The sequence below is a fragment of the Anomaloglossus baeobatrachus genome, chromosome 5, assembly GCF_048569485.1.
Source record: "Anomaloglossus baeobatrachus isolate aAnoBae1 chromosome 5, aAnoBae1.hap1, whole genome shotgun sequence".
NCBI lineage: Eukaryota > Metazoa > Chordata > Amphibia > Anura > Aromobatidae > Anomaloglossus > Anomaloglossus baeobatrachus.
This window is the reverse complement of record NC_134357.1, coordinates 555,672,133-555,693,865: the sequence shown is the minus strand read 5'-3', so window position 1 is coordinate 555,693,865 and position 21,733 is coordinate 555,672,133. Positions and strand designations below refer to the sequence as shown.

The 21,733-nt window shown below is 47.3% G+C and overlaps 1 protein-coding gene across 1 annotated transcript; it reads left to right on the top strand.

Annotated features, from left to right (window-relative positions):
- Positions 1 to 232: 232 nt before the first annotated feature.
- On the top strand, positions 233 to 21,170 carry LOC142312993 (uncharacterized). The gene is made up of 4 exons (XM_075351981.1): positions 233 to 368; positions 6,205 to 7,713; positions 14,463 to 15,089; positions 20,176 to 21,170. The coding sequence occupies exons 1-4, from the start codon at positions 233 to 235 to the stop codon at positions 20,976 to 20,978; spliced, it is 3,075 nt and encodes a 1,024-aa protein (XP_075208096.1). The 3' UTR covers positions 20,979 to 21,170.
- Positions 21,171 to 21,733: the final 563 nt, after the last annotated feature.

Here is a 21,733-nt window from a genome sequence, read left to right as displayed (position 1 = left end):
GAGGATATGACAAGCCCTATATATACTTGCATTGTCTTTTATTATTTATTTTTTAGTCCATGATAAACCCAATGCTTAGTCCAAGTTTAATCTCATTTTCCAGCAAGCCTTAGCATCTGTTCCTACTGCCAAAAGTACAAACACCTGGTTTAACACCGTCCCACAGGGCCATTTTCCATTTTGTTGTTGGAGAATGTTGTTTGGAGAATGCTAGGTACGGATTCCCCACTAGATGGTACTAGACTTAACAAACCAGCAGGGGCAGCCAAAGCACCAGGCGAGTGCTGACAGCAATCCTCCACTAGAGGGCACAAGTCTCCCCAGTGGAAGGTCGTACGGGTCCAAGTCAGAACCAGGAGGTCAACGAGGTACCAGGGGTCAAATATAAACAGTCTAGGAAGCCAAGAGAAAACGTCAAAGAGTGGGGGAGCGTGGAAACAGAGTCCATAGACAAGCCGAAGTCGGGAGCTGGGAGAGCAGGTAGTAGCAAGAAGGGCAGAACAACAGGGGAGGTAGGAAGGAGTCTGAGAGGAACACAGGCGGTCAGGATGGAAAGCATAGGGGACAAAGTCTGGACGGGATGCAGGGAGAACGTACACAGTCAGAACAAGAGGCGTAGGGAGCACACACAGGGTATGGGAAGCAGGGAGAACGAATGTAGTCAGGACGGGAGGCAGGATCAGAACTTACAGGGACCAGCGATACAATGAAGAGTAGAATTATAACTGGCACTGCATAAACGGAAGTGCCCTGAAGATAAAGGCACCTGGATTCCAGGAACGAGGCATGGAGGAGGGGCCCCTCCCCCCAGACACATTTCAAGAAACACTGACAGCCGGGGTCATGACAGTACCCTCTTCCCAAGGGGGGGGGGGCCACCGGACTCCCAGGAAACCCCCGATGAAAAGCCCTGATCAGTCGGTCGGCTCGCACAGAGCGCGTCGGCACCCAAGACCTATCTTCGGGTCCATAACCCCTCCAATGAATCAAATACTGGAAGGAAATACGAACCCTCTGGGACTCGAGAATGCGTTGAACTTCATACTCCGTCTCACCATCCACCAGAACAGGAGGAGGTGGGGACGGTAAGTCCAAAACCGAACGGACAAACAGTTTGAGCAACGACTTGTGAAAAACAATGGGAATGCGTAGAGACTGAGGAAGATGCAACCGAAAAGCAATTGGGTTAACCACCTCAATACTCTCATAAGGGCCAATAAACATAAAGTACCATCTGCCAAACTGGGTCCTAAGCTCGATGATCCTGGTGGACAACCACACCTTAACCCCTACCTGAAAGGCTGGCCCCACCGAATGTCTCCTATCCACATATCGCTTCTGACTACCCTGAGCCCAATTTTCCACTGGACCTCCCTCCAAACTTCCCCAGATGCTGAATGACAGAATCAACCCCCAGACATCTAGAATCTAACCTGGAAAATTCCCTAAAATGAGGGTGAAAGCCATAATTACAAAAAGAAGGGGACTGGTTGATACGGCTATTAAAAGTGAATTTTGCAAGAGGCAAAGATTGGCACCAATCATCCTGGTGGGCGCTCACCAAACAACGCAGGATCTCTTCCAGGGTTTGATTTGGTCCTTTCCGTCTGCCTATTGGACTCCTGATGATAGGCCGAATAAAAAGCCAAATCAATCCCCAACCGTTTGCAGAAGGCCCTCAGAATCGGGAAATAAACTACTCTCTAGCGGACCCGATATTCTGAGGCACCCTGTGCAACCTAACCACTTGCTCGATGAAGAGTCTGGAAAGTGTCATAGCATTGGGCAAACCTGATAGGGGAACAAAATGTGCCTGCTTGCTAAAACGATCAACTACCACCCAAATGACAGTCATACCGTTAGAAACAGGGAGATCTGTAATGAACTCCATGGACAGATGGGTCCATGGTCTTTCAGGAACTGGCAATGAGACCAGTTCCCTGGCCGGCCAATTACGACAAACCTTGGTATGCGCACAAGTGACACAGGTAGACACGAAATCAGCCACATCCGAGTACATAGAAGGCCCCCAAAAGAGATGAGCAACGGCCTGAAGAGTGGCCGAGATACCGGGCTTTCCACTAAGTACCAACTCATGGAATCCCTGTAGCACCCGCAAGCGGAGGTGCCCCGAGACAAACAGTTTTGGGTTCGGTACTGCAGAGGGTGCTGACGACAGCCTCCCGGATCTCAGGCTCCAGCTCAGAGGACAAAACCGCGACCATTACCACCTGAGGAAGAATGGAGTAGGGAGGCTTAGGAAGAGACACAGTGTCCAAACTACGGGACAGAGCAACCGCCTTAATATTCTTGGACCCAGGTCGAAAGGTAAATTAAAAATCAAATCTGGAGAAAAACAATGATCACCTAGCTTGCCGCGGGGTCCACCGCTTGGCTGACTCAATATACGCCAGGTTTTTGTGATCGGTGACCACAGTAATACGATGAACTGCACCCTCCAAAAAGTGCCTCCATTCTTCAAAAGCCAACTTGACTGCCTCCAGTTACCCACATCATGGTTTCTCTCAGCCGGAAAAAACTTCCTGGAAAAAAAAGCACAGGGCCACAGATGAGTCAGGGTGCTAGGCTCCTGAGACAAAACTGCCCCCACCCCGACATCAGAAGCATCCACCTCAATGATAAATGGCCTCGAGAGATCAGGTTGAACCAGAACCAAGGCAGACACGAGACGCTTTTTCAACTCAGAAAAGGCCTGCACAGCTGCTGGTGAACATTCTTTCAAATCCGCCCCCTTACATGTAAGATCAGTAAACTGTTTGACGATTTGTGTGAACCCTTTAATGTATTTTCTATAATAGCGAATCCCAAAAACATTGCAATGCTTTGAGATCCCTGGGTTGTATCCAGTCGACAATGGCCTGTACCTTACCGGGATCCATCTTGAACCCAACACTTGACAAAATGAACCACAGAAATGAGATTTCCTGCACAGAAAAAAATGCATTTTTCAAACTTAACAAACAACGAATTATCCCGTAGTCTACGAAGCAGAGAATGAACATGTTCAATATGAGATTCCTTATCAGTAGAAAAAAATCAGGATATCATCGAGAAGATGACCACAATTGTCCAATAAAATCAGAAACAACGTCATTTATGAAATTTAGAATAATGGCTGGCGCGTTCGTCACCCCAAAAGGCATAACCAAATTGTTAAGCCTTGGGACGTGAGAGAGGCCGTCTTCCACTCATCCCCTTCTCGGATACGGATTAGATTATATGCTCCCCCAAGATCAAGTTTAGTAAACCAACTAGCCCCAGAAAGTTGGTTAATCAGATCATGGATGAGTGGAAGCGGATAAAAATTCTTAATAGTAATCCTATTCAATTCTCAGAAATCAAGACAGGGCACAGACCAGCATCTTTCTTTTTAACAAAAAAAAGGCAAGGCCGCCCAGTCACAATGCAGTTAAGACCACCAATCAGCAGAGGGGGCACGGAAAAGGCAATGTAGATGCACGCCTATGTTACTAATCAAGATTTGAATTGTGCTATGTGACATAGTCCCAGCGACTGCCGATATCGTTGTACAGGTCGTTGCACAGCCGAGAATATCAGCCGCAGCTGCCCCGGGACTGTCGCATGCATTATGCGGCAGCACCGGCGTGTCCCCGGCTCTTCCTGCCGCCGTGTAGCAGTGGCGGTCAGGGTAATACAAGGGGTTAATGGTGGTGGATCACCGCCATTAACTCCAGACTTGATCATGGCAGCGTCTGAGACAGCTGACATGATTAACCCGTAAGTAAAGTGAATAAAACACAGACACCGAAAAATCCTTTATTTTAAAATAAAACAAACAAGCCTCGTTCACCATTTTATTAACCCCTCCCGCACCAAAGCTCCGACGTAATCCACAGCTCCGACATCCTGCGCTGCTTACATCCAGCCGCGACTGTCACAGACACAGCGCTGAATGAATGCAGCAGACAGCAGAGGTAATTACCGGTCATTTCCCACGGCCGGTAATGTGAACTCACTGCCGACCGTGGGAAATGTAGCGATCTGTCATCTATCTATCTATCTATCTATCTATCTATCTATCTACTATCTCAGAATTAAATGACTTTTTTTTTTTTTTTTTTTTTTTTCCAATGTGCTTTATTGCATTGAATGCAATAAAGCACATCCCAACCCGCACGCGGCAAAACCGCGGCAAACCGCATGCAGTTGCGGGTGCGGTAATCTTTAAGAGCATGCGGAATTTTCTCAAGAAAATTCCATTTCCCAGTGCGCACATAGCCTAATGGTTATAGAAATAAAGATTATTATTGTAATATAACGCCAACATATTTATATTTACAATTCAAAGGTTCATATACAAACAATCATAAGTAGTTAAGCCCCCCCCTCTAAAGGGTAAGCACAGGTCCCCCCTGTGGTCCAGTGTGTCCACTACTCCCATTTGCTGCCTCTATATTGGCCCCAAGCGTTACAGCAATGACTGGCACAGAGCAAAAGCATCTGAGTAGTGATTAGCTAGTAGTAACTATGACCCTGGCTGCAGCATTAAGGATTTATTGAAGAAGGGAAAGTCTAGTGAGGGGAGGCCAATTAATAGGGAATTAAAGTAAACATGGCGGGAGTGGGTCAGGGCCACCGTAAGGGTTTTTTAGTTTACATAGTGAGAAAGCGGCGGATTGTAGAGATTTTTTTCAGGTGCAAGCTGTCACAGGTTGATGGGGCCAGTATAGGCTTCCCTTTGTTCCCCTAACACCTGGAGGTACCCTTGTTAGTAGGGAGGTCCAGGCTCCCAACCTAGGCCATATCTCCTGTCCTTGTCCCTGATGTTAAGACTCCCCCCTCCACAACCCACCATCCGGGGGAAAGGGACAAGAACCAAAGTAAACACCCCACTAGCAAATATGATAAATAGGGGTAACAACTACTTGTACACATGGGAACCACACACAAAGGAGCCACTAAAAGTGCAGGAGGGGAAATAAACAGGAAGGGGGGTGACTGAAACACACTACTGGGGAACATCCATACCATTTAACCACCACACCTAGAACTGTTGCAGCAAGCACTAATGCTTCAGACCACAACACACGTTTCAGAGAGGGGAAAATACCAGCTCCTTCCACCTCCTGGCCAAGCTTCCAAATGATGAAAATAACCTGCACCCTCTGGTGGAAGTTGAGGGTATTTATAGGGCCTGGGCTTGGTCCCAACCGGAAACACCTGACCAGGAGTTAGGATCTGCTGGAGGGAAACTGACATTAACCCTCTCCTCCCCAAAGGAAAGGGAATCCATTTAATAAACTGAGTCCCACAAGAAAAAGTGAGAATCAGACTCAGAACCTGTCACCAAAAACCAAAATCTGCAACAGAGGAAAGTTCGTGACACAAGCGACAAGAGTGACCGAGAAATTGTGTATAGGAGGTGAAGGGAAAATCTGTGTCAAACATAACACCTAGACAGCGAGCCTGCGGTCTAGGCATTATCATGGTGCTGCACACAGAGAGGGAGATGTTCGGTTTAGGGAGGTTAGTAGATGAAGGGAGTTGAATATGTTCAGTTTTGGAGAGGTTAAGTTTCAGACAGAGAGCAGACATGATGTAGGAGACTGCGGACGAACAGTCACTGGTGTTCTGTAGTACAGCGGGGTTGAGGTCAGGGAATGAGGTGTATAGCTGTGTATATTCATTTATCGCATTCTTCCACTTTTTTAACAACATAAGACTCCTTTACAAATTTACTTTTCCAGTTTTATACTTTCTGCAAAGTCAGAGCTTCTTCATATATAATCGCACTGCTCCTCCATTCTGCAGTAAAATGCATGTGGCTGTCAGGGATTGTGACACAGACCCCTCTGATAGTATAGACTGACAGGCTCATTTATGATTCTCCACTGAGAGTCTTAGTACAAAATACTGGTGACCAACACTCTTGAGACATGAACCTAGGAAGATGCTGAATTAAACACTGTATTGGGAAACTGCTAGAGCCAATCCTGGTGGCCTGATATCATTCTCTAGTGGTCCTTGCTCTGTGATCTTCGTTAGAAAGTGAACTATTTATCACCAATATTTTACATGTTAGCATGTGAACTGTTTTGTCACCATTACCTTAGTGAATAATGACATTTTGCAACATGACTTGCAATTTTAATGGACTTTGGATATAGTTAAAAAATAAACTATACATAATACTTTTTCAATAAACGGTGTTATTCTTGACAGGTGACTGTATTAGGAGATCAGAGGGGCTTCTGACTTCTTCAGACATTCAATTATATGATCTTGGTGTGCCACAAGACACACATGAAGAACAGTGCGTTATCCCAGTTGTATCCTCAACGCTTCAGAGCAAAGATCTACCATCTGATCCTATTAAACAGGTCCTATCTTCTGATTCATCACAGGCTATTAAGGAAAATAAAAGTCACAGAAGAGATGTTAGAACTAATATAGGAACGAAGATATTTTCATGTTCAGAGTGTGAGAAGTGTTTTAATTGTGAATCAAACCTTGCTGTACACAAGAGAACTCACACAGGGGAGAAGCCATATCAATGTGCAGAATGTGGGAAATGTTTGCGGAAAAAATCAAATCTTGTTACACATCAGAGAACTCACACAGGGGAGAAGCTATATCCATGTGCAGAATGTGGGAAATGTTTTGGAATAAAATCAAACCTTGTTACACATCAGATAACTCACACAGGGGTAAAGCCATTTTCATGTCCAGAATGTGGGAAATATTTTACAACTAAATCAACTCTTGTTACACATCAGAGAATTCACACAGGGGAAAAGCCATATTCATGTTCAGTGTGTGGGAAAGATTTTACTCGGCTATCAGGTCTTCGTTTCCACCAGAGCTTTCACACAGATCTGAAGCCATATTCATGTTCAGAATGTGGGAAATGTTTTGGAGAAAAATCAGCTCTTGTTACACATCAGAGAACTCACACAGGGGAGAAGCCATTTTCATGTCCAGAATGTGGGAAATGTTTTGGAGAAAAATCAGCTCTTGTTACTCATCAGAGAACTCACACAGGGGAGAAGCCATTTTCATGTCCAGAATGTGGGAAATGTTTTACAACTAAATCAATTCTTGTTACACATCAGAGAATTCACACAGGGGAAAAGCCATATTCATGTTCAGTGTGTGGGAAAGATTTTACTCGGCTATCAGGTCTTCGTTTCCACCAGAGACTTCACACAGATGTGAAGCCATATTCATGTTCAGAATGTGGGAAATGTTTTAGAAAAACATCAGCTCTTGTTACACATCAGAGAACTCACACAGGGGAGAAGCCATTTTCATGTCCAGAATGTGGGAAATGTTTTGGAGAAAAATCAGCTCTTGTTACACATCAGAGAACTCACACAGGGGAGAAGCCATTTTCATGTCCAGAATGTGGGAAATGTTTTACAACTAAATCAACTCTTGTTACACATCAGAGAATTCACACAGGGGAAAAGCCATATTCATGTTCAGTGTGTGGGAAAGATTTTACTCTGCTATCAGGTCTTCGTTTCCACCAGAGACTTCACACAGATGTGAAGCCATATTCATGTTCAGAATGTGGGAAATGTTTTGCAGATAAATCAGCTCTTGTTACACATCAGAGAATTCACACAGGGGAGAAGCCTTTTTCATGTGCAGAATGTGGGAAATGTTTTGTGTGTAAATCACATTTGATTAAACATCAAAAAAATCACATCGGGAAGAAGCCATATCTTTGTTGAGAATGTGAGAAATTCTTTTCTTTCAAAACATCTCATGTTAAATATTAAAGAGCTCACATAGGCGAGAAGCCATTTTCATACCCAGAAAGTGGGAAATGTTTAATTTTATTAAATGTTTATCCTTTTTATCAAAAATTAAGAATTTAAGAACTTTTTTTTTTCTCCACAAAAAAAGTAAAAGCCAATAAACTTACGAAATAGCATTTTTTTTGTGTATTACAGTAATTTTTTATTACGATTTTCAGAAGTTTTTAACAGTGAAGAATAAAGTAAAAATCAAAATAATAGATTACATAGCATGGGGGAGGTAGGGAGGAAAAGAGTGAAAGAGGGATGCTAAAAAGTAATAAGTTTTAATAGAAAGAGGAAACGTAAAGTTCAGGAAATCCCTTCACCCCAGGTGATTTTCCGTTTTTTCATTTTTGTTTTTTCCTCCCCTTCTTCTGAGAGCCTTAACTTTATTTTTCCGGCAATTTTGCCATATGAGGGCTTATTTTTTTGTGGGACGACTTTACGTACCAGTACGTCCTTGGTCGTAAAGGGGTTAAGAAAAAAGGGAGGATATGACAAGCCCTATATATACTTGCATTGTCTTTTATTATTTATTTTTTAGTCCATGATAAACCCAATGCTTAGTCCAAGTTTAATCTCATTTTCCAGCAAGCCTTAGCATCTGTTCCTACTGCCAAAAGTACAAACACCTGGTTTAACACCGTCCCACAGGGCCATTTTCCATTTTGTTGTTGGAGAATGTTGTTTGGAGAATGCTAGGTACGGATTCCCCACTAGATGGTACTAGACTTAACAAACCAGCAGGGGCAGCCAAAGCACCAGGCGAGTGCTGACAGCAATCCTCCACTAGAGGGCACAAGTCTCCCCAGTGGAAGGTCGTACGGGTCCAAGTCAGAACCAGGAGGTCAACGAGGTACCAGGGGTCAAATATAAACAGTCTAGGAAGCCAAGAGAAAACGTCAAAGAGTGGGGGAGCGTGGAAACAGAGTCCATAGACAAGCCGAAGTCGGGAGCTGGGAGAGCAGGTAGTAGCAAGAAGGGCAGAACAACAGGGGAGGTAGGAAGGAGTCTGAGAGGAACACAGGCGGTCAGGATGGAAAGCATAGGGGACAAAGTCTGGACGGGATGCAGGGAGAACGTACACAGTCAGAACAAGAGGCGTAGGGAGCACACACAGGGTATGGGAAGCAGGGAGAACGAATGTAGTCAGGACGGGAGGCAGGATCAGAACTTACAGGGACCAGCGATACAATGAAGAGTAGAATTATAACTGGCACTGCATAAACGGAAGTGCCCTGAAGATAAAGGCACCTGGATTCCAGGAACGAGGCATGGAGGAGGGGCCCCTCCCCCCAGACACATTTCAAGAAACACTGACAGCCGGGGTCATGACAGTACCCTCTTCCCAAGGGGGGGGGGGCCACCGGACTCCCAGGAAACCCCCGATGAAAAGCCCTGATCAGTCGGTCGGCTCGCACAGAGCGCGTCGGCACCCAAGACCTATCTTCGGGTCCATAACCCCTCCAATGAATCAAATACTGGAAGGAAATACGAACCCTCTGGGACTCGAGAATGCGTTGAACTTCATACTCCGTCTCACCATCCACCAGAACAGGAGGAGGTGGGGACGGTAAGTCCAAAACCGAACGGACAAACAGTTTGAGCAACGACTTGTGAAAAACAATGGGAATGCGTAGAGACTGAGGAAGATGCAACCGAAAAGCAATTGGGTTAACCACCTCAATACTCTCATAAGGGCCAATAAACATAAAGTACCATCTGCCAAACTGGGTCCTAAGCTCGATGATCCTGGTGGACAACCACACCTTAACCCCTACCTGAAAGGCTGGCCCCACCGAATGTCTCCTATCCACATATCGCTTCTGACTACCCTGAGCCCAATTTTCCACTGGACCTCCCTCCAAACTTCCCCAGATGCTGAATGACAGAATCAACCCCCAGACATCTAGAATCTAACCTGGAAAATTCCCTAAAATGAGGGTGAAAGCCATAATTACAAAAAGAAGGGGACTGGTTGATACGGCTATTAAAAGTGAATTTTGCAAGAGGCAAAGATTGGCACCAATCATCCTGGTGGGCGCTCACCAAACAACGCAGGATCTCTTCCAGGGTTTGATTTGGTCCTTTCCGTCTGCCTATTGGACTCCTGATGATAGGCCGAATAAAAAGCCAAATCAATCCCCAACCGTTTGCAGAAGGCCCTCAGAATCGGGAAATAAACTACTCTCTAGCGGACCCGATATTCTGAGGCACCCTGTGCAACCTAACCACTTGCTCGATGAAGAGTCTGGAAAGTGTCATAGCATTGGGCAAACCTGATAGGGGAACAAAATGTGCCTGCTTGCTAAAACGATCAACTACCACCCAAATGACAGTCATACCGTTAGAAACAGGGAGATCTGTAATGAACTCCATGGACAGATGGGTCCATGGTCTTTCAGGAACTGGCAATGAGACCAGTTCCCTGGCCGGCCAATTACGACAAACCTTGGTATGCGCACAAGTGACACAGGTAGACACGAAATCAGCCACATCCGAGTACATAGAAGGCCCCCAAAAGAGATGAGCAACGGCCTGAAGAGTGGCCGAGATACCGGGCTTTCCACTAAGTACCAACTCATGGAATCCCTGTAGCACCCGCAAGCGGAGGTGCCCCGAGACAAACAGTTTTGGGTTCGGTACTGCAGAGGGTGCTGACGACAGCCTCCCGGATCTCAGGCTCCAGCTCAGAGGACAAAACCGCGACCATTACCACCTGAGGAAGAATGGAGTAGGGAGGCTTAGGAAGAGACACAGTGTCCAAACTACGGGACAGAGCAACCGCCTTAATATTCTTGGACCCAGGTCGAAAGGTAAATTAAAAATCAAATCTGGAGAAAAACAATGATCACCTAGCTTGCCGCGGGGTCCACCGCTTGGCTGACTCAATATACGCCAGGTTTTTGTGATCGGTGACCACAGTAATACGATGAACTGCACCCTCCAAAAAGTGCCTCCATTCTTCAAAAGCCAACTTGACTGCCTCCAGTTACCCACATCATGGTTTCTCTCAGCCGGAAAAAACTTCCTGGAAAAAAAAGCACAGGGCCACAGATGAGTCAGGGTGCTAGGCTCCTGAGACAAAACTGCCCCCACCCCGACATCAGAAGCATCCACCTCAATGATAAATGGCCTCGAGAGATCAGGTTGAACCAGAACCAAGGCAGACACGAGACGCTTTTTCAACTCAGAAAAGGCCTGCACAGCTGCTGGTGAACATTCTTTCAAATCCGCCCCCTTACATGTAAGATCAGTAAACTGTTTGACGATTTGTGTGAACCCTTTAATGTATTTTCTATAATAGCGAATCCCAAAAACATTGCAATGCTTTGAGATCCCTGGGTTGTATCCAGTCGACAATGGCCTGTACCTTACCGGGATCCATCTTGAACCCAACACTTGACAAAATGAACCACAGAAATGAGATTTCCTGCACAGAAAAAAATGCATTTTTCAAACTTAACAAACAACGAATTATCCCGTAGTCTACGAAGCAGAGAATGAACATGTTCAATATGAGATTCCTTATCAGTAGAAAAAAATCAGGATATCATCGAGAAGATGACCACAATTGTCCAATAAAATCAGAAACAACGTCATTTATGAAATTTAGAATAATGGCTGGCGCGTTCGTCACCCCAAAAGGCATAACCAAATTGTTAAGCCTTGGGACGTGAGAGAGGCCGTCTTCCACTCATCCCCTTCTCGGATACGGATTAGATTATATGCTCCCCCAAGATCAAGTTTAGTAAACCAACTAGCCCCAGAAAGTTGGTTAATCAGATCATGGATGAGTGGAAGCGGATAAAAATTCTTAATAGTAATCCTATTCAATTCTCAGAAATCAAGACAGGGCACAGACCAGCATCTTTCTTTTTAACAAAAAAAAGGCAAGGCCGCCCAGTCACAATGCAGTTAAGACCACCAATCAGCAGAGGGGGCACGGAAAAGGCAATGTAGATGCACGCCTATGTTACTAATCAAGATTTGAATTGTGCTATGTGACATAGTCCCAGCGACTGCCGATATCGTTGTACAGGTCGTTGCACAGCCGAGAATATCAGCCGCAGCTGCCCCGGGACTGTCGCATGCATTATGCGGCAGCACCGGCGTGTCCCCGGCTCTTCCTGCCGCCGTGTAGCAGTGGCGGTCAGGGTAATACAAGGGGTTAATGGTGGTGGATCACCGCCATTAACTCCAGACTTGATCATGGCAGCGTCTGAGACAGCTGACATGATTAACCCGTAAGTAAAGTGAATAAAACACAGACACCGAAAAATCCTTTATTTTAAAATAAAACAAACAAGCCTCGTTCACCATTTTATTAACCCCTCCCGCACCAAAGCTCCGACGTAATCCACAGCTCCGACATCCTGCGCTGCTTACATCCAGCCGCGACTGTCACAGACACAGCGCTGAATGAATGCAGCAGACAGCAGAGGTAATTACCGGTCATTTCCCACGGCCGGTAATGTGAACTCACTGCCGACCGTGGGAAATGTAGCGATCTGTCATCTATCTATCTATCTATCTATCTATCTACTATCTCAGAATTAAATGACTTTTTTTTTTTTTTTCCAATGTGCTTTATTGCATTGAATGCAATAAAGCACATCCCAACCCGCACGCGGCAAAACCGCGGCAAACCGCATGCAGTTGCGGGTGCGGTAATCTTTAAGAGCATGCGGAATTTTCTCAAGAAAATTCCATTTCCCAGTGCGCACATAGCCTAATGGTTATAGAAATAAAGATTATTATTGTAATATAACGCCAACATATTTATATTTACAATTCAAAGGTTCATATACAAACAATCATAAGTAGTTAAGCCCCCCCCTCTAAAGGGTAAGCACAGGTCCCCCCTGTGGTCCAGTGTGTCCACTACTCCCATTTGCTGCCTCTATATTGGCCCCAAGCGTTACAGCAATGACTGGCACAGAGCAAAAGCATCTGAGTAGTGATTAGCTAGTAGTAACTATGACCCTGGCTGCAGCATTAAGGATTTATTGAAGAAGGGAAAGTCTAGTGAGGGGAGGCCAATTAATAGGGAATTAAAGTAAACATGGCGGGAGTGGGTCAGGGCCACCGTAAGGGTTTTTTAGTTTACATAGTGAGAAAGCGGCGGATTGTAGAGATTTTTTTCAGGTGCAAGCTGTCACAGGTTGATGGGGCCAGTATAGGCTTCCCTTTGTTCCCCTAACACCTGGAGGTACCCTTGTTAGTAGGGAGGTCCAGGCTCCCAACCTAGGCCATATCTCCTGTCCTTGTCCCTGATGTTAAGACTCCCCCCTCCACAACCCACCATCCGGGGGAAAGGGACAAGAACCAAAGTAAACACCCCACTAGCAAATATGATAAATAGGGGTAACAACTACTTGTACACATGGGAACCACACACAAAGGAGCCACTAAAAGTGCAGGAGGGGAAATAAACAGGAAGGGGGGTGACTGAAACACACTACTGGGGAACATCCATACCATTTAACCACCACACCTAGAACTGTTGCAGCAAGCACTAATGCTTCAGACCACAACACACGTTTCAGAGAGGGGAAAATACCAGCTCCTTCCACCTCCTGGCCAAGCTTCCAAATGATGAAAATAACCTGCACCCTCTGGTGGAAGTTGAGGGTATTTATAGGGCCTGGGCTTGGTCCCAACCGGAAACACCTGACCAGGAGTTAGGATCTGCTGGAGGGAAACTGACATTAACCCTCTCCTCCCCAAAGGAAAGGGAATCCATTTAATAAACTGAGTCCCACAAGAAAAAGTGAGAATCAGACTCAGAACCTGTCACCAAAAACCAAAATCTGCAACAGAGGAAAGTTCGTGACACAAGCGACAAGAGTGACCGAGAAATTGTGTATAGGAGGTGAAGGGAAAATCTGTGTCAAACATAACACCTAGACAGCGAGCCTGCGGTCTAGGCATTATCATGGTGCTGCACACAGAGAGGGAGATGTTCGGTTTAGGGAGGTTAGTAGATGAAGGGAGTTGAATATGTTCAGTTTTGGAGAGGTTAAGTTTCAGACAGAGAGCAGACATGATGTAGGAGACTGCGGACGAACAGTCACTGGTGTTCTGTAGTACAGCGGGGTTGAGGTCAGGGAATGAGGTGTATAGCTGTGTATATTCATTTATCGCATTCTTCCACTTTTTTAACAACATAAGACTCCTTTACAAATTTACTTTTCCAGTTTTATACTTTCTGCAAAGTCAGAGCTTCTTCATATATAATCGCACTGCTCCTCCATTCTGCAGTAAAATGCATGTGGCTGTCAGGGATTGTGACACAGACCCCTCTAATAGTATAGACTGACAGGCTCATTTATGATTCTCCACTGAGAGTCTTAGTACAAAATACTGGTGACCAACACTCTTGAGACATGAACCTAGGAAGATGCTGAATTAAACACTGTATTGGGAAACTGCTAGAGCCAATCCTGGTGGCCTGATATCATTCTCTAGTGGTCCTTGCTCTGTGATCTTCGTTAGAAAGTGAACTATTTATCACCAATATTTTACATGTTAGCATGTGAACTGTTTTGTCACCATTACCTTAGTGAATAATGACATTTTGCAACATGACTTGCAATTTTAATGGACTTTGGATATAGTTAAAAAATAAACTATACATAATACTTTTTCAATAAACGGTGTTATTCTTGACAGGTGACTGTATTAGGAGATCAGAGGGGCTTCTGACTTCTTCAGACATTCAATTATATGATCTTGGTGTGCCACAAGACACACATGAAGAACAGTGCGTTATCCCAGTTGTATCCTCAACGCTTCAGAGCAAAGATCTACCATCTGATCCTATTAAACAGGTCCTATCTTCTGATTCATCACAGGCTATTAAGGAAAATAAAAGTCACAGAAGAGATGTTAGAACTAATATAGGAACGAAGATATTTTCATGTTCAGAGTGTGAGAAGTGTTTTAATTGTGAATCAAACCTTGCTGTACACAAGAGAACTCACACAGGGGAGAAGCCATATCAATGTGCAGAATGTGGGAAATGTTTGCGGAAAAAATCAAATCTTGTTACACATCAGAGAACTCACACAGGGGAGAAGCCATATCCATGTGCAGAATGTGGGAAATGTTTTGGAATAAAATCAAATCTTGTTACACATCAGATAACTCACACAGGGGTAAAGCCATTTTCATGTCCAGAATGTGGGAAATATTTTACAACTAAATCAACTCTTGTTACACATCAGAGAATTCACACAGGGGAAAAGCCATATTCATGTTCAGTGTGTGGGAAAGATTTTACTCGGCTATCAGGTCTTCGTTTCCACCAGAGCTTTCACACAGATCTGAAGCCATATTCATGTTCAGAATGTGGGAAATGTTTTGGAGAAAAATCAGCTCTTGTTATGTGGAGCCCCGCAAACGCTGTGTCGGTGCATTACCTTCAGGGACTCCACGTAGATGGATCTGTCTGGTCACAGGTAGGAAACCTTCTTTGTAGTTTGTCGTGACGCCACTCTCAGATTTGCGGTCAGTGGGGGACCGCCACTGCAGGTTAAGGGATGCCTGGGGCTGATGGTGGGTGCAGCCAGTTGTAGTAGCCTCCTGAGAGTGAGGCAAGCCCCAGGGCCCTGTGTAGATGTGTAGAACTACAAGGCGCAGAATGACTCAACACAGGCAGGATGTCTTTCAGGGTTTTTACTCACAGTTGATGGCAGGGTGAGTGACCCGGGCGTAGCTGGGATGAACCAAGTGGGAACCAGGTGTCCTTCAGGCTGACTTGTGAGGGTGACTACTAACTCGCCTTCCTTAGCCCTTGGTGGTTTGGGGTAACCCCGACTTTGAGTCCCTATGGGGGTCACCCAGGGAAGATGCTGCAGCCTCTCTCCCCTTCGTTTGCCGTTTGCTTGTCGCCTGGACCAGGCCACTCCAGCTGCTTGCCTCCTGTGACCTATGGGCCCTAACTGTGGCTACGTGGCTGCGGCTTTTGTGGTGTTGTGGCGGGGGCTTTGAGAGCCCCACACCGGCAGGTTTAGCAAAAGAAAGCTGGATCTATCTCCGCTTCGGGATCTGCCGCCCGTTTGGGCCTGGTACTCTCTAGCAGTCTCCTTACTTCCCACTCCGTTGCTCTCTCTCTAGCTGAAGATGGATTTCGGGTAGCACTCCTAGTTGACCGTTCTCCCCCGTCGGTAGCCACTGCGCGGACGCTGTCAGACTACAGCAGCCCACGGGATCTGCTCCTCACTCGAGCTCCCTGGACTCTGCACTGCCTGGCTCACTGCCCCTCCTCTCCTGTTCTTGCCTACGCCACCTAGCAACCAGACTCTCTTACCACACCCCTTGAGAGGAGATGGAGGCTTTTGGCCCCCTCCACTATTCCAGTGAAGGTGAAGGCTTTTCCCCCTCCTGGGATCCCCAGGGGTCCTCTCAAAGGTACATGTGTGAGACCTGATCACTATGCGCCTGTGTACCACACCCCGGTCAGCCTTCTGGATTACCTGTGTTGTACTGTCCCCAGCATGGGTGCAGTACTCAGTGGTGCCTGACCAGGTCAGGGGCGCCACATTCCCCCTTAGTTATCACCAGCACGTCCCCGGGCTGCAAGACAACATTTTAAAATGCATAAAACATTAAAACATGTAAAACATTTTTAAAAGCACCAGGTACCATACATCACCACCCTCCACCCACAAGTCCGTTAACCCACCCAAAACCCTCTCACGTTGGCCGCGCCTTCAGCCACTTCTGGCAGGATGTAGAGGCGGCTTTCATGGGCTGGTGGTCTTCAGGGTATACCTGGCCTGGTGGATCCGCGCCTTCAGCCACTTCTGGCAGGATGTAGAGGCGGCCTCCACAGTTGGTGCTGACCAGGTACCCTCTTTGTGGTGGAGAGCCAGGCCCCATAAACAGGCATGCTCTCTGGTCGCAGGTAAGCCAAGGCCCTATATACGGACGGGCTCCTCCTGGTTGCAGACGAGCCAAGCCCCTAAACAGGCTGACTCTGGTGGTGGTGGTGCCCTCTGGTGTAACTATTTACACTGCGAGAGTTTGTGGCTATAGCCAGTTCATAGCCTTAAGGTTTATGGTTTTCTCACACAAGTTTATGTGGGCACATACTTAAACGTAAACGTTGCAAAACTTCAAACTTTTCAAAACTTTAACTTGCTTTATGTGAACTTTGCTCCTGTTTCCTCCTTACCAGGGCTTGGGCCTGTAGGGCTGGGGCATCTGTTACTTCCTGTGCTTTTATCGTCTGTTTCTTGATCCTTTCTTTCCTCTTCTTCAGTGTCTCTGTCTTCATCTTCTGTTGTGACTGCAGGGCTTCTGCAAGGACTTCTAGGACATGGTGCAACATCTAGGGCATACCAGCCTCTTTCTCCCTGATGCATAGTGAACTCCACTGAGTCTCCTATCTTCAAATCTCTTCCAGGGTGTCCTCTGGGCAAATGGGCTCTCACATCCCTTCGATTGACGAAAATCCCTTCCTTCACACCAGGTGATACTATAAAGCCGTATCCTGATTTGAGGCTGAAATCTTCGACAATTCCTCGACGCAGGGGTCCTCTGATCTGGGGTTTGAACCTTCTCAGGAACCGTTTCTCCTCTAGGTCTCTGGCGGTGACTTCGTCTTTCTGCTCAGGAGATTGTGATGTTGGAGGATACTTTGTACTACCGCCTCGGCGCCGTGTCTTGCGGGCTGAATTCTGCGAAGTACAGCTTACAAGCTCCCAGGTGGGGCGGTTGGGCAGGTCTTCTTCAGCAGGAGGTGTCAGGTCTTCCTCGTCCCAGCGGGAATATGGCAGCATCTCCGGCTCTGGGACTAGCACTGCTGCTGGCTCCGGGGGCAACTCCTCAGCTTCTTGCCCTCCTCTCCCCCTTAGTTCTTCGCTGCACTCTGGTCGTGGCAGCGCTGGGGATGAGTGTTCCTCAGCTGGCCCAGGCGGTGGACTCTTCGGCGTGGTTGCCGCAGGGGTTGCCTTAGGGGTGTGCGGAGGGAGCATGTACTGGTCCACCATCTCCTGTGGGAACTTGGCCTCCAGGTCAGCCTTCAGCTGCCAGTATGCGGGGTCCTCACCCACCAGGGATTTCCTAGTAGGGACTTCCTTAGACTGGGGAGCGGTGTCTGCTCTGGCCCTGCAGGCCGGGATAAATGGTGATGTAGTCTTTTCTTGGCGGGCCGCGCAGGGCATCGCTGCGGCGGCCTGGTCTTGGCGGGCCGCGCCTGGCATGGCGGCGGCCTGGTCTGTGCGGGCCGAGCCTGGCGTGGCGGCGGCCTGGGTCTGCGTCGCTGTTGCGGCCAGTTCTTGGCGGGCCGGACTGGGCATTGCAGCCGCGGTCTGAATTGGCGTCGCATCCTCAATGGGGGCCGTGCAGGTGGAGCTGGGCGTCGCTGCAGTGATCGGGGCTTGACGGGCCGCACCTGGCGGGGCTGCGGCCTGGTTCAGCATCTCACTTGCGGCTCGGACGAGCGTCGCTGCTGCGGTGGGGTCTTGGCGGACTGGGCTCAACAGGGTGGCAGCCTGGGTCAGCGTCACACCTGCGGCACGGATGAGTATCGCCGTGGCAGTCGGACCTTTGCGGGCCAGGCGGGGTGTCGCTGCGGCGGCCTGGATTTGGCGGGCCGCACCTAGCGTGGCTGCGGCCTCGCTCAGCGTCGCCGCGCCAGGCGCCTCTTCTGGTACCGCGGTCGTAGCAGCAGGGGTCGGAGCACTTGCGCTGGCCGGGGCAACTCTGGACTCACCCATCGGTGGCACCATCGGGATCTGAGTCGTCGCCGCTCGATCTGGCATGCGTCGCGCGGCTCCCTCCTCGTAGGTCCGAACCGCCTCAGCCATCTCCAGAAGCTCCGTGCGTCCCTCACTGAGCTGTCGTATAATCCTGGCCTCCAGCTGATCGCAGAAGATAGCAAGCTCCCGGCACCACCAGGCAGCAGAGCCTGGTTCTGGGTATCCACGTCTGGACTCCATTTCTTCTCTCTGCAGCAGCAGGCTTGTGGTTCCCTTTCCTTCCCGCCGTCTCTGGACGCTTCCGCTCTCTTCACAAGCGAGGTCAGAACTCTGCAGGGGATCTCTGGGTAGCCACACCTCTTCGTGGGCGGTAACTTCTTCCAGCGCGGGCTGCTGTTGTTTCTCAGCGCGCTTTTCATGGTGGCAATATGGCGGCGCTTCCAATTTTCCAAGCGGACCGCCCAGGCACATGGTCACCTGTCTGAACAGGTCTAGTCCTTATCCTGTTCGTGACGCCAGATGTGGAGCCCCGCAAACGCTGTGTCGGTGCATTACCTTCAGGGACTCCACGTAGATGGATCTGTCTGGTCACAGGTAGGAAACCTTTTTTGTAGTTTGTCGTGACGCCACTCTCAGATTTGCGGTCAGTGGGGGACCGCCACTGCAGGTTAAGGGATGCCTGGGGCTGATGGTGGGTGCAGCCAGTTGTAGTAGCCTCCTGAGAGTGAGGCAAGCCCCAGGGCCCTGTGTAGATGTGTAGAACTACAAGGCGCAGAATGACTCAACACAGGCAGGATGTCTTTCAGGGTTTTTACTCACAGTTGATGGCAGGGTGAGTGACCCGGGCGTAGCTGGGATGAACCAAGTGGGAACCAGGTGTCCTTCAGGCTGACTTGTGAGGGTGACTACTAACTCGCCTTCCTTAGCCCTTGGTGGTTTGGGGTAACCCCGACTTTGAGTCCCTATGGGGGTCACCCAGGGAAGATGCTGCAGCCTCTCTCCCCTTCGTTTGCCGTTTGCTTGTCGCCTGGACCAGGCCACTCCAGCTGCTTGCCTCCTGTGACCTATGGGCCCTAACTGTGGCTACGTGGCTGCGGCTTTTGTGGTGTTGTGGCGGGGGCTTTGAGAGCCCCACACCGGCAGGTTTAGCAAAAGAAAGCTGGATCTATCTCCGCTTCGGGATCTGCCGCCCGTTTGGGCCTGGTACTCTCTAGCAGTCTCCTTACTTCCCACTCCGTTGCTCTCTCTCTAGCTGAAGATGGATTTCGGGTAGCACTCCTAGTTGACCGTTCTCCCCCGTCGGTAGCCACTGCGCGGACGCTGTCAGACTACAGCAGCCCACGGGATCTGCTCCTCACTCGAGCTCCCTGGACTCTGCACTGCCTGGCTCACTGCCCCTCCTCTCCTGTTCTTGCCTACGCCACCTAGCAACCAGACTCTCTTACCACACCCCTTGAGAGGAGATGGAGGCTTTTGGCCCCCTCCACTATTCCAGTGAAGGTGAAGGCTTTTCCCCCTCCTGGGATCCCCAGGGGTCCTCTCAAAGGTACATGTGTGAGACCTGATCACTATGCGCCTGTGTACCACACCCCGGTCAGCCTTCTGGATTACCTGTGTTGTACTGTCCCCAGCATGGGTGCAGTACTCAGTGGTGCCTGACCAGGTCAGGGGCGCCACAGTTACACATCAGAGAACTCACACAGGGGAGAAGCCATTTTCATGTCCAGAATGTGGGAAATGTTTTGGAGAAAAATCAGCTCTTGTTACTCATCAGAGAACTCACACAGGGGAGAAGCCATTTTCATGTCCAGAATGTGGGAAATGTTTTACAACTAAATCAATTCTTGTTACACATCAGATAATTCACACAGGGGAAAAGCCATATTCATGTTCAGTGTGTGGGAAAGATTTTACTCGGCTATCAGGTCTTCGTTTCCACCAGAGACTTCACACAGATGTGAAGCCATATTCATGTTCAGAATGTGGGAAATGTTTTAGAAAAAAATCAGCTCTTGTTACACATCAGAGAACTCACACAGGGGAGAAGCCATTTTCATGTCCAGAATGTGGGAAATGTTTTGGAGAAAAATCAGCTCTTGTTACACATCAGAGAACTCACACAGGGGAGAAGCCATTTTCATGTCCAGAATGTGGGAAATGTTTTACAACTAAATCAACTCTTGTTACACATCAGAGAATTCACACAGGGGAAAAGCCATATTCATGTTCAGTGTGTGGGAAAGATTTTACTCTGCTATCAGGTCTTCGTTTCCACCAGAGACTTCACACAGATGTGAAGCCATATTCATGTTCAGAATGTGGGAAATGTTTTGCAGATAAATCAGCTCTTGTTACACATCAGAGAATTCACACAGGGGAGAAGCCTTTTTCATGTGCAGAATGTGGGAAATGTTTTGTGTGTAAATCACATTTGATTAAACATCAAAAAAATCACATCGGGAAGAAGCCATATCTTTGTTGAGAATGTGAGAAATTCTTTTCTTTCAAAACATCTCATGTTAAATATTAAAGAGCTCACATAGGCGAGAAGCCATTTTCATACCCAGAAAGTGGGAAATGTTTAATTTTATTAAATGTTTATCCTTTTTATCAAAAATTAAGAATTTAAGAACTTTTTTTTTCTCCACAAAAAAAGTAAAAGCCAATAAACTTACGAAATAGCATTTTTTTTGTGTATTACAGTAATTTTTATTACGATTTTCAGAAGTTTTTAACAGTGAAGAATAAAGTAAAAATCAAAATAATAGATTACATAGCATGGGGGAGGTAGGGAGGAAAAGAGTGAAAGAGGGATGCTAAAAAGTAATAAGTTTTAATAGAAAGAGGAAACGTAAAGTTCAGGAAATCCCTTCACCCCAGGTGATTTTCCGTTTTTTCATTTTTGTTTTTTCCTCCCCTTCTTCTGAGAGCCTTAACTTTATTTTTCCGGCAATTTTGCCATATGAGGGCTTATTTTTTTGTGGGACGACTTTACGTACCAGTACGTCCTTGGTCGTGAAGGGGTTAAGAAAAAAGGGAGGATATGACAAGCCCTATATATACTTGCATTGTCTTTTATTATTTATTTTTTAGTCCATGATAAACCCAATGCTTAGTCCAAGTTTAATCTCATTTTCCAGCAAGCCTTAGCATCTGTTCCTACTGCCAAAAGTACAAACACCTGGTTTAACACCGTCCCACAGGGCCATTTTCCATTTTGTTGTTGGAGAATGTTGT